Here is a 13,694-nt window from a genome sequence, read left to right as displayed (position 1 = left end):
TGGTAGAATAATTTTTAGATGGGTTAATAAATGGAATGCAGCATGTTAACAATGTAGTTTTTACTCTAATTGGGATGTTCGAAGAAGCATTAAAGCATTCTGCATGACATTGACAAGGAATATCTATGAGAATACTCTCTTTATGACCCTTCATTCCTTCTGTACTGATTTTTTTTTTGACTATAGCAATTTCTCTGCTTCAGAAAGTTGGTGTTATGGGGTTTATTAGGCACCGGTGTGTGTGAACTCTTTATGGGCCAGTGAAATCATTTATAGATGTGAGTTTCATTTTCTTGATGAACTGAAGAAAGCCTTGTTAACGCAACAGCAAAACGGGTCAATAAGCAATAAAGCACCTCTACCATCTGCAAGGACTGTGGACTATATTGGGTCTTTGGAGGTCAAACCATGTGCATCTGATCATTTCTGTTTATTTATTTTCATTTGCCTGGCTGAATGATCATATGATGGAAAGATTAAGTAATTGATGGTTGACATTAGACTGATATGCAGCATTTTTATCCCCTATTTATTATGAATACTTGGTAAAAATGATAGTAGCCAGTGTATATCTCCTAGATATTCTGTATTATATTGATAAATGGTTCTCTAAGCTATGCTCCAAGAGCCCTCGGTTTTTTTTAGAGGTTCTGGTTTAAGTCAGTACCAGCAGTTTTTCACCGTTCAGGCAGATGGATGGGAGGAAGTTGCTGGGATACAAGAACTCTGTGTCCATGCATGTTATTAGCAAGCTATTAATTATGCCTTTCTCTGCACTTTGAAAGCTGGTATCTGCAGTTTCACCCAGAGACAGTGATTACCTCAGGCCATGACAAATTAGCTTCGCTTAGACAGAGAGTGGGAAATTTAGGCCATCCACATCCTACAAGATTGTAGCTCTACTATGCGTTTCAGAACATGTGTGATCTGGTTTAGAACAAGAAAACATGTTTTCATGACTCCATGGGCAAAAAAAAAAAAAAATGTTGTACCATATTAATTTGAAAGTGTGAACATCTTGGCAAAAGTCATTATCCACCAAATACTTGAAAATATGGTCCTTGCAGTGAAGACACCAACCATGTTTTTTCCCAAAATCTCTCTGATGCTCACAAATGCTCACATGAGTGGAATTAGTCGAGTAATCCAATTAGCTGCTAAGAAATGGAATGGCCCATCATTCGGAGTCATATCAAGCAGCTCCACTTGCTACAAATCTTGTTCCTCTTCTCTTAAATATGCTGTTATATATCTGCTGTATTTTCAGATGGGCTCCATACAAAACAAGTATACCTCATAACCATTGTAGTCTGATTCCTGAAAAAAAAATATTATTTTAAGCAAGTTCTTCTTAGAAAAATGAAAAAGAGACTGTACAACTACTGTAGCTTGATTTCCAGAATGAATGACTCTTATGAACTGGTTCTTTTTAGTGAATCAAGGACATACGGTGTGATCAGTGCAGTCTAGTTTACAAGCAAATGACTTTTGAGCCAGTTCTTTTTGGCGAATCAAAAATAAACTGTGTAACCAGTGTTGCAAGATGCCTGATACAAAATAATCTTATAAACTGGCTATTTTAATGAATATTTCAAAAATGTGAATTACTGGTTTGAATCAGTCTGAAACAGCCTTTTCATATGTAAGCAAAATGTATATTATAACAAATAATTGGAATCGAATCAAGACCATGTGAATCAAAATCAGGAAATGTGACCCAGCCCTAAGTGTTAGTGATGTTAGCCAGTTTAATTAAAACTTGATTATAGTTCTTTTTATTTTTTTCATCAACAAATTGTTGCAGATTTGCTATGTCATCCAGCGTATGCTATGCCTCCTTTCTCTGAGGCATTGGCTTTATTTATTCAGTGGAAAACAGCTGTTTGAGCTCTGGTTGTTTTGCCCTCAAATCAAGAGCTTTTGCATTTTTTTTTTCACCCTCTCTGTCTGATGCAAAATGCAGTTGCCAGATCCCCTTGACACCAGGGCAGGTTGCCAGATCTCTTCCTGCTGATTATAGTTATTTCCACAAGCTGTTCCTCTGTGTGAGTGCTTTGGGCTTCTGATCGCTGCATCACAACAGTTCTTTTGCTGGCCCAGGGAGCGTGTTATTGTTGGACGTCTGCACTGTAATTAACCAGGACCAAACCACAGTTGGTGTTTCGTGAAATTTTCAGCTATCCCAAAAGAACCTCTGCACGAGTCCTCCAGAAACCCCTTGCTGACACTGTACCGGCCAACAAAAGCAACGGAAGAGCCATCAGCACGTTTAAAGAGACAGCTCCTTATTACAGGGAGGCATTAAACACCGGACATGGACGGAGCTCTAAAAACAAATCCCACGCCTCACCGGAGAAGCTGGTGATTTTGTTTTGGAATCTATCCAGAATGTTTCTTGGTCCTTGTAAAAACACATTTTGATGGATGTCTGAGATTAACAATATTTCATCCGTGTCTTTACATATCAGTCATTCACACAGTTTAAAAACACTGTCGATGTAGAGTAATACCAAATTCATGTCATGTCTTTAAAGGCAAATGTTTAATATAAAAAAAAAATTTTTTTATACAGCTAAATTAGTCACACATGGTATTTATAGCTCAAGTAATTAGCATAAAAAAATGTCCATGAGTAAAGATTGCAGATTCCTCATGGAGTCGGTCCTGTGATGTCCTGTGCTAGTGGAGAGCATTGAGATAAATGTAATTTTCTTTGCAGCAGTTTTATTTTAGTATTTTTGAAATATACTTTTATATATATATATATATAATTTAATTAGATTTAATTTTCAAACATTTAAATTTAGCTTGAATTTTTTACATAGTTTGTCAATTTAGTTTTAATTTCAGTTAGTTGCCTAGTTTTTCAAAAAAAAAAAAATCTAGTCTTTTTTTATTATTAGTTTTTCTAATTTCAATTGTATTATTTCAAATTTAAAAAAGGAGAAATGCTGCTTGCTTGTGTTTTATTTCATGATGTATTTTATTACAGTTCTCAGTTGCTCTTAAGCACTGTTTTTTATTCTGTGTTTATATGGTATGGGGACGAAGGGAGATGGCCCCTGCGATATATCAGATTACGCCATCAAATCTGTGTAATAGGTTTGGATGGGTGGTCTGAGGCTGTAGGACTTTATTATGGCTCCTACTAAGTCTGGATTCTTCACTGGCCTGTTTGCTTTCCAAAACAATACTCCAGCCACAAGTCAACAGACAATTACATGTATATTATAATGTAATCTAGACTTGTGTTCTCATTATTTGGCCAATTATAAAATGAAATGCATGATGTAGTTACATTTAAAATTTTATTATGTTAATTAGACAACTGTGATAATGTCCATTTTCATCCAAAAATGTAAGCCTCGTATGGTTAATTAAGTTGGGATGAGCTCTGGACATTCTTATTATCTTGAGATAAAGGGTCCTCCATATAAGCGTGTCATGGGGGGGATAGAAGGGGCCGGTTCCATTAACTCATGCATCGCTCTTCCATAAATCACTCTGGCTGTTATACCGGTGTGTGCAATGCAAGGATGTTGGGCGAGATCGGGGGGTGCTTTATTTATTCGCTAGCATAAATTATACTGAAGTAATATACACCTGTGCTTGTGACCTTGTCACCCAAGCATCAGAATCTTTATTTTTATGTAAACAATATTTTATTTACTTACCGTACTCACATTATTCAGAGTAATTCAAAATAGTTTTCAAATGTCATTCCAGGTACATCAGTATTACAGCTCTTTGCCCGAGGATAAAGTACCATACGTGAACAGTCCTGGGGAGAAGCATCGCATCAAGCAGCTTCTGCATCAGCTCCCTCCACATGACAATGAGGTAAGATTAGCTCGGGGTCTTGCGTGAAAAGGTCACCGGTCAGAATGCATGCATGTTTGTGTGTGCCATCATTAATACACATGTATGTCCATGTTAATGTGACACAGCTGACCTGAGCTCTTGTTGCGCAGGTGCGATACTGTAACAGTCTGGATGATGAGGAAAAACGAGAGCTGAAGCTCTTCAGCAACCAGAGGAAGAGGGAGAACCTGGGCCGTGGTAATGTCAGGCCCTTCCCGGTCACCATGACTGGAGCTATCTGTGAACAGGTGTGTGTATGATATCCAAATGAACCGTGGTTTGGGATGGAGGACGTTTCTGGCCACAGGAAGAGTTCAGCTTCAGTGGTTCTTTGAAATGGGTAGTTTTGTTCGTTGGCGGCTTATTTTCATTGTCGGTTTTAAGGTTTCCTCTGGTTGTGTGTGTTAGCCCACCTGGGATGTCGTGCAAGTGCCAGTAAGTGAATTAGAGCTGAATATAAGCTGGATATGCATGTCTGTGACCACCTGCCTGGTTTCTCTCTTCTTCCGTTACTTCTCAGGAACAGATGTCACACTGACACAGTTTGGCTTTTTTTCACGTTTTAAATGTATCCTCTGCAGTGATGCTCTTAAAGATATAAAGCCCCTATGTAGCCCTCAGCGCTGTTGAAAAGATGCAGGCTTTCTAATAAATATTGGTCTCTGAAGTAACTGACACACGAGTGTGTGTTTTTGTGGGTAGCTGCAAGCATCTGTGTATCCCATTTAACATTTGCTGACTCTCCATAGCACAAGATATTGGAAAATGCTGAAGGAGAGCTTTAATGAAGAAACCAGCTCATATCAGCTGTTCCCTTCTCTTTTCAGATACAATATGTTGACCGCTTGTTATAAATTCAGATTTTGAATTTGAATATTCTCTATGCTTTGTCAAGGGATGTGCAAAAATATACTTTTATTCTTAGGTTTCGGATCAGTTAGATAATTTTTTGGGAAAGACATTAATACTTTTATTCAGTATGAATGTATTATAAATTCAAAACTGACAGTAATACAAGAGTCTTGAGGTGCATTTTCTACCTTTTATATTGAACTTTTATATTAGTTAGTTTTATCTGATCATTTGGTAGATAAATAGGCAGTCTGTAAACACTAAATAAAAGGCAGAGATTATTATTGATTTTCTCTTTTACCCTGCTGCTAAATAAATTTTTTCATGTTAAATGTCAATTTTCCTTTTTAACGTTCATTCCTACCTTTCAATTCTCTCTCCATCTGTTTTTCTCGTTTTCAGTGTGGGGGACAGATAAACGGAGGTGACATTGCCGTCTTTGCATCACGGGCAGGCCATGGGATGTGCTGGCACCCACAATGCTTTGTGTGCAGCATGTGTGACGAGCTGTTGGTGGATCTCATCTACTTCTCCCAGGATGGGAAGATCTTCTGTGGCCGTCACCACGCTGAGAGACTCAAACCCCGTTGTTCGGCCTGCGATGAGGTTAGACAATCTAACCTTGCCTTTACAAGACATGAACCTCTGTACATTAGTATGTATCTTGTATGTGCTAATAAACCATTGTTACCTTATATAATGTTGCACATATTCGCAATATCATCCTTTTTAAATTAGAAAATATCTAAACAGCACAAATCATTCTGTTTATCAATGTTTTTTTTTTTTCAAAGGAATGATGCTATAATTGTCTTAGAGTTGTAACAGAACATTTAAATGCTAAAAAAATGTACTCACCCTCAAGTCATCCAAGATGATTTTGTTTCTTTATTTTTCATTAGCATTACATCATATGCTTTCCAGTTTGTCCTCTGCAGTGAATGGGTGCCGTCAGAGTCCAAACAGCTGATAAAAACATAATGATAATCCACGAGTTACGGTTTGAAACAGCTTAATGATGGATTTGTGTCTTATGAACACGCAGCTTTTCACTTCACAAGACTTTAATTGATGAACTGTGTGGATTATTGTGATATTTTTAATGAGCTGTTTGGACTCTCATTTTGACGGTACCCATTCACTACAGAATGATATATTTCTTCAAATCTGTCCCGATAAAGACACAAAAATTTATTGGGTGGTGAGTACATTTTCAGTTTTTAATTTAATAATAATTATTTATTATTATTTTTTATTTTTTTGTGAACTGTTCCTTTAGTCATGTGAAGATGTGGTCAATCCTTGGGCCAGGTCTGGCAGGGACATATTGGTAAACCCAGCGAAATATTGTGTGAAAAGTACAGCAAACTGGAATGCATTGTGAAATCCATGATCATTTTTCCCTTCATTGAGATTCCATTTCACTCATGAAATTTTGCCATACAAAAACAAATGTGACTGCACCCTTGAAGTGCAAAGGGAAAATAAAATGATGAATACACTGCAAAATGCTAATAACTTAGACGTCTTAATTGTGTAGTTAAAGACAGCACACAATGAGCCCTGTTTCTCTAGTTCTGATTTTGTGTAAAGACAGCTGAATACATTGCATGATTGCCATGGTTACAGAACTTCATCTCTATAGTGATAATAGAGTTACTGCTGTACTGCAGCTCCGGCTGTTGCCTCAGTGGAGCCTTTAGTTTTAGTCCTGTCACTTCCATCGCAGAAAAATGGTCTTACTCTTATCTCTTATCTGTCTTCTAGATCATTTTTTCAGATGAGTGCACAGAGGCAGAGGGCAGGCACTGGCACATGAAGCACTTTTGCTGTTTTGAGTGTGAGACCGTTCTGGGCGGCCAGCGTTACATCATGAAAGAGGGCCGGCCGTACTGCTGCACCTGCTTTGAGTCCCTGTACGCAGAGTACTGTGACTCCTGTGGGGAACACATTGGTAAGAGCCCATCTATCAGTGCCATCCTAGAATCCTCTCGTGTCCATGCAAGGCCGGTCCACTTTGCTCTTGCAGAAATTGCCCTGTAGCAACTGCCAAGAGACGGCTGACCTGCTTTTTGTCTAATGTTAAGAAGATGAATGAATAGCTGCGTTGTGTTGATGGTGGAGTCTGGTCTTCACGTTCTTCATTCTGCCAGATTGTTTCGTAGAAATTTATTCTGGAATTAGTTTCCACACAGAATCACAAGAAAGTATTTTCAAGAAACGGATTATAAACAGGAAGCAACAGTGCAGGTTTTTAAAACAGATGTTTTCCATTAATGTGTGGCTGCTTAAAGTGAGCTGTGATTTAAAATCGAATGCGTTTCTGCAATATGTGGCACCCCATTTAATCAGATTTCTCCAAACACGACTACACCGTGATCCTTCAAAGACATCTTTGTTCTGCATTTGTTTACCTAATGTAGCTGTCATTTAAAATCCACACATTTTTAAGCTCAGATTTTCACACAGTGCTGTTAAGTGCTTGTGTCTAAAGGACTACTAGGGGAGGTTAGTTTTATATATATATATATATATATATATATATATATATATATATATATATATATAGGTTTTTTTATGGTAAAAATATAACTATGTAATATAAAAATAACTAGAATGAATTTAAAGCTGCATTCCTTAATTTTTTTTGGGGTTAAAAATGATCCAAAATCAATTATTGGGCAAGTACATAGCCAATCAGTGTTCAACACTATTTCCTTACCTTAGCCCGATTCACGACTGTAAGCATGTTTTATAATTTGACTGGTTTGGGTCGTTTGTTTTTGCGTCATTACTTCACATCTGTATACACAATGATGTCCCGGCTAGTAGACCCTATCGTGTGTGTGGATGCTGCAGATGGGGAATCATTTGTAGCCTCTTCTTACAGCAGCTAGAATAACTTGTCATTTTAGAACTAGTTCTAAGGAACAAGAAAATTGCTTTTTGAGATTAAAATAATTTAATTTGTTGACATTTGAATGGTTTGAAAATTGTAGATTAAATTGAAATCTACTGGTAATGCTAATACACACTAAATACACATAATCACTAGGGCTGGGCGATGTATTGACAAGCTACGCAATATCGCGTTCATTATCAAAGACGATTTATCTGTGACAATGAATGTGATATTGCGTAGCTTGTCAGTGATCTACGGCTGTGTCTATTAAATACCGCTAAAAACAGGTGATGGAGATTTCGCGGTAATCAAGGAACCGGCTTTACTAACGAGATGTGCGTGATCATTGCATGTGATATATCGCCCAGTCCTAATAGTCACACAATGTTGATGTTATTAACATTAACCATTTGAGAACAAAGTATAGCAATAATAATAATTTGCATTGTTTGACATGATCTGAGCTAACTTTGCGATTTGTTAGATTTAAGAACCATTGGTTGCTCAATTTATTGTAAAACTTATTTTTTTCAGGTGGTCTTAACAAAACTGGCAGACATGTTGCTTACTTGTGCAGATGACATTTTCTGGTGAAACTTCTTATTTTGGATGTAGACGTAGTATCTAATTCTGAATTAGATTCATCCTTGCTGAGGAGCTGTGCTGATGCACAACCCACATAAAGATGATAATTCTGCAAATAACTGCAATTGCAGGTTTCAGACAGCTTTAAAGAATCGGACATGGTTTTTCCTTTTCTTTTTCATGGACACTTTTGTGTGACATTGACCCATTTATGAGCAATCACTACTTGCTTTTTGGCATCGATGCATATGTTCTGTGTGTAATGGATATCCTCTGATTGTGCAGGTATTGACCAGGGTCAGATGACATATGATGGCCAGCACTGGCATGCCACCGAGGCCTGTTTTAGCTGTGCTCGCTGTAAGAAGTCCCTGCTCGGTCGTCCTTTTCTACCAAAGCAGGGTCAGATCTTCTGCTCTCGGGCATGTAGTGTTGGCGACGACCAGAACGGCTCTGATTCCTCGGATTCTGCATTTCAGAGCGCTCGTTCACGTGAGGCCCACCACAGCAGTTCCAAATTCAACAAGAGCAATAATAGTGGTAGTGGAGGAGATGGGAACCAGGGTGGAAAAGGTTCAACCAGGCGTTACTCTGCTGAGGTTGACCCACTGTCCCTGCAAATGGATTTGCTTAGTCTGTCCAGTCAAACGCCAAGTCTGAACAGAGAATCTCCATCCTGGAAGACACCGGCTGAGGTGTATGGGTACGAAAGCCGTAATGACCTCTCTTCAAACCCTTTTCATTTGCTCAGTCAGTGCAACACCCGGACTTCCTATTCTTCAAATCTGTCCCCTGGTCACCCAGCAGATCCAAGGCCCAAGGAGCCTGTGGCCTCCAAGAGACCCCCCGTATCAGCTCTGAAAGGACAGTCTATGAATGAGAACTGGTTCCAACCCAGACCAGAGGACTTTTACCCACCTGGACTGCAAACACAGATGAGCTTTCAAGAGGTTCCACACAACAGCTTCATGGATAAGCGCTCCGTGAGCCTGCATGTATTCCAGAGGGAGAAGGAAAAGGATGTTGGACCGCAGATGGGCCGTAGCAGGAACCCCATCAGTGCTCTTGGCTATAGCGAACAGCTCACACCAATGGAGCAGACGCCACATGGATCTATGGAGTCATTGGCTCTATCTAATGCTACAGGTATTTCATTATTTTCTTTATTGCTTTTTTCCATTTTATTTTTATTTTATATATTTAAAAAAGTTTACAGATTAAAAAAAATATTTTTTGAAAGAATCTGCATTTAAAAAAATCTAAAATACAGTAAAAGCAGAAATAATTTGAAATATTGAAAAAAATTACAATTAACTTTACTATTTTAAAGTAATGTATTCCTGTGGTAGGCTTCAGTGTCACATGATCCTTCAGAAATCATTCTTATATTTGTTGATTAAGAAACATTTTCCTTGTAGGGAAATAGTTAATATATTTAATGGTGATACATTTCTTTTCATGATTCTTTGATGAATAAAGTTAAAAAGAACAGCGTTTATTTGAAATTGAAATGATGTGTGCCAAGCATGTTGGGTGACCCATACTCTGAATTTGTGTTCTGCAATTAATCCATCCAAGTACACATACACATACACACACGCACACACACACACACACACACCATGAACGCACACCCGGAGCAGTGGGCAGCCATGTGCTGTGGCCCCTGTGGAGCAGTTGGGGGTTTCGGTGCCTTGCTCAAGGGTCTCACCTCAGTCTTGGTTTAGAGAGTAAGAGAGTGCTGGTTATTCACTCCCCCCAACGACAATTCCTGCTGGACCTGAGACTCGAACCTGCAGCCTTTGGGTTGTCCGACTCTCTCACCATTAGGCCGCAACTATTTGAAACAGAAATGTAATTTAAAAGTCTGTGATGTCACTTGATCAATTTAAGGCCTTCTTGGGATTAAAAATCTTTCCTTGCGTTTCTCAACTTTGTTGTGTATTGTCACACTCAGAGATGCAAGAGAATATTACAACTGTCTGACATGTGTTTCCGGTCTACAGGCACCTCTGCAGATGGTGGCAGTAAACGACAGGAGCACTTGTCTCGCTTCTCAATGCCAGATTTGAGCAAAGATTCTGGCATGAATGTGTCTGAAAAGAGTAACATGGGCACACTCAACTCCTCTCTGCAGTTCCACAGCTCTGAATCTCTGCGCAGCCTGAACTCCACACAGCCCTACTTGAAGCTCAAAGTCCCTGTGCAAGTCAAATTCCCTGTGCAATACCCCCGTCAGCAACCTGGAATTAATGCTTTGCCATCTGGTTTTACCTATCAGGAGGAGGATCGTGTGAGTTTGGTTAGCAACGCCAACAATGCTCGTCTACCACCCATGAGCGAACGTTCCCGTCGTCGAAGCATTAACCATGATGAGCCACGCCGTCGCCACCACCACCGTCGCTCCCATCGTTCCAGGCGTTCCCGTTCAGACAATGCACTTAACCTCGCTGCCGAGCACCGCCCATCTCAGATACGATCTCAACTTCATGCTCGTGAGGATTATGACCAATTCCCTCCACCCCGTGGGCCTCGGGACCACTATGGCAGTGGAAGCAGCAGGCTGAGACAGCAGCCTTTCAGACCATGCCCTCGGACAACCTCTGACCTTACACTTCAAAACCCTGCGCTACACCGACACCAAGGCCCTTATTCATGGGACCAGTATGATTACGATGATGACTGGTGCTCGACCTGTTCCTCATCTTCCGAGTCAGAAGATGAAGGGTATTTTCTGGGCGAGCCCATTCCCAGACCGGTCCAGCTGAGGTACATGCCCAGCGAAGAGCTGCTACGCAAATACAACTCTGCAGGACTGGGAGCATCCGGTCAGTTTGGGAGCCGAGGACAGTTACACACACGCAAACGTAGGAAAAGCAAGAACTGCATTATATCTTAAAAGTGGCTCCTGCTGCATGCTCCACAACCTTGCACAATCATTTTTCCCTGTCCCTGTAGTTTGAAAGGCTTTTTGGTGTTGTGAGGCTGTCAGTGAATAATACGCAGTAATTTAATTTGTTCACAGCTCAATTACATATGCATGCTTCCCCATGTGATATTTCCAAATTAATTCTGGATGTTACACTTTTATTTTTAGGACTTCTTAATTATTAAATCTGCAGCACTGTTGCCGCATTTGTTACAGCTAATGTGCAATTTTTTTTTTATTTTTTATTTTTTTTAAGTAATTCATTCAGGCACAGTGTTTTTTGTTTTGTTTTTTTGTATGGTGTTTGCTTTGGGCTGAAAATCCCATTAATAAGATGTATATACGCATTTGAATGAATAAATTCACTAAATTAAGGATGTACTGTAAATAAATTGTAAATGTACCACATATTTTTATATTTTGTATCAATAGAATCATTTATGTACTAAGCATAATGTAGAGAAAATAGTAAAGGCATGCACGTTAATTTGCTGAACTTTGTCCTGTATTGGAAATTAAAAGGTATTTCTGTGAGCGATTTGATTGACAGCTCTTGGTTCTTCCTCATCGGAGCATTCTGTGATCTCTGACTCCGATTAGACACCAACACCCTCCCCATCTGTTCCATGCATTAATGCTAAAGACCACAGAGCATCCGCAGGATCCAAATGGCTAGTCTCGCTTACCGATACACCTCATTGCTAATGACAGTGCTTATGAAAACACAAGGATTCATTTAGATCTCCATCTTCGATTTGGGGATAGAACCATGGGGAAAGGTTTTTGCATCTCTAGTTCATGCTTTGCTCTATGTTTGGATTCTAAACCATCATTCTGTCAATAGTGCATATGTTTTAGCAATAAGATTTGAGAATTTCATTTTACGTGGAGATTCAGAATGTTATTTTAGCTGCTGGATAATACATATGTGGTTTTCAGATATTTATCCATAGACCATGACCACAGTCCCATGTGCTAAAAGAGCAAAAAAATGTATCGGAACTTATCGAAAAAGTGTCTAATGTCCCTGACAGGCCAGAAACATGAGATGCTTTGCGTTACGGTCTTGTGGAATATTTGCCCACTTAGTAGTGGTCAGAAGAGTCTTGAAAGAAAGTTTACATTGCAGTGTTATGACCTAACCAGCTGTATAAATGAGCGCAACATTAGACCTTTTCATCTTTTTAAGTTCTCTCTTACAATACGTTTCCTCTCATTTTCGCTAGTGAATGATGAATTGGTGGTTCTTATATATATATATATATATATATATATATATATATATATATATATATATATATATATATATATATATATATATATACAAATATACAAAATTTTGAACTGAGAAACTGATATCTTTCTAAATTAATAATACCAGAACGTTATGTCACAATTCAATAATTTTTAGCTTAATAAAGTAGTGTCACGCATTAGATTCCAAGTCTTTTAAAGTCCAACAACATTTGAGAATCTTGACATCCACCCAAGCTGCATTTTGTAGAGATATCTGATTTCTGAATAAATCCTACTTTTCAAATCTAAATGTTCATCTGTTTCACAAATGTGAAAGGAACAGACCAAGCTTCAAGTATACTGATAATCGGCAGCCAACTTTTAACGACAACGATCGGATCATTTAGTCAGTGTGGAATGAATGAACAGATTTTCAATTAATATTGACTTAAATTTCCGTCTGTTTCTGTAGCATGACTTCAGAAGACTCATGCGTGTTGATTAAAATTATAATGGTTTGTATCTTTTCTGAAGCTTAAATGCTTCAGTACCCCCCAAAAATATCTTCAAAAATTTAGCTTGCTTGCTTTCTTCAGAAATAGTCGTGGGTTCTGAACAACATGAGGGTGGTTGAACAATACACATGTGTGTCGCGTTCTTTGCCATTCAACCTGGGAACAAAAATGCTTTGGTGCCAAACCCCCTCACGAAAGAAGAAAGCCATCGAGTATACAACTGTGACGATGAGTGCTTATCAGGATCAATTAAATTATGGATTTTACAAAGAATGTTTAATATTTAAAGTTCGCGGCATATGATCTTTAAAATACATTTTAGAATTTAACACACCGGTCTGTAATTGTGGCGAAAATTCCATGCCCCGAAACATGACAATGATCAAATGAAATGATTGTTTGACATGTCGGTCAAAGGGCCTCATGGCCAGGCCTTGGCCAATGAAAGCTGGCATAGATTCAGACGAATCCAGTCTGAGTTACATAAAAACATTTATTTGATCTTTCAAGCTGTTAAATGCCACTCAGCGGGTGTTGCATGCAACAGTCCAAAAGAAGTTAGCTAAAAAGCGCCCATCTGTATATATATTTAAAAAAAAGTGTCTCTCACAGCTCTGGGAGGTGAACAAAGGCCTCCTGTAGCGAATCGATGCGTTTTTGTAAGAAAAATATCCATATTCAAAAAGAAAAAATCACTTCTGTAGCTTGCACTAACTGTTGTAAATGGAAGCAGTTCTGGGTAAATTACATATGCTTAGAAGTGACGAATGCGGAAACCCAGTGGAAAGATCAATACAGCGGTCCGTAATTAGAG

At 38.8% G+C, this 13,694-nt stretch overlaps 1 protein-coding gene across 1 annotated transcript; it reads left to right on the top strand.

Moving 5' to 3' along the window:
- Positions 1–3,699: 3,699 nt before the first annotated feature.
- On the top strand, positions 3,700–11,713 carry LOC128019150 (prickle-like protein 2). The gene is made up of 6 exons (XM_052605209.1): positions 3,700–3,840; positions 3,972–4,109; positions 5,116–5,319; positions 6,481–6,667; positions 8,486–9,346; positions 10,207–11,713. Exons 1-6 carry the CDS (start codon positions 3,715–3,717, stop codon positions 11,097–11,099), a joined length of 2,409 nt encoding a protein of 802 aa, XP_052461169.1. The 5' UTR covers positions 3,700–3,714; the 3' UTR covers positions 11,100–11,713.
- The last annotated feature ends 1,981 nt before the right edge of the window (positions 11,714–13,694 follow it).

This window comes from Carassius gibelio, chromosome A8 (genome assembly GCF_023724105.1).
Source record: "Carassius gibelio isolate Cgi1373 ecotype wild population from Czech Republic chromosome A8, carGib1.2-hapl.c, whole genome shotgun sequence".
Lineage (NCBI taxonomy): Eukaryota > Metazoa > Chordata > Actinopteri > Cypriniformes > Cyprinidae > Carassius > Carassius gibelio.
Note: the sequence above shows the minus strand (reverse complement) of the source record. Positions and strands in the feature narration are given on the sequence as shown.

Excerpts from the sequence above, each read along its gene's own strand:
- LOC128019150 (XM_052605209.1), top strand. The coding sequence starts at position 3,715 with ATGTCATTCCAGGTACATCAGTATTACAGCTCTTTGCCCGAGGATAAA. Across the intron at positions 4,110-5,115 it reads CTGGAGCTATCTGTGAACAG|TGTGGGGGACAGATAAACGG; the intron begins GTGTGTGTATGA and ends TCTCGTTTTCAG. Across the intron at positions 5,320-6,480 it reads GTTGTTCGGCCTGCGATGAG|ATCATTTTTTCAGATGAGTG; the intron begins GTTAGACAATCT and ends TCTGTCTTCTAG.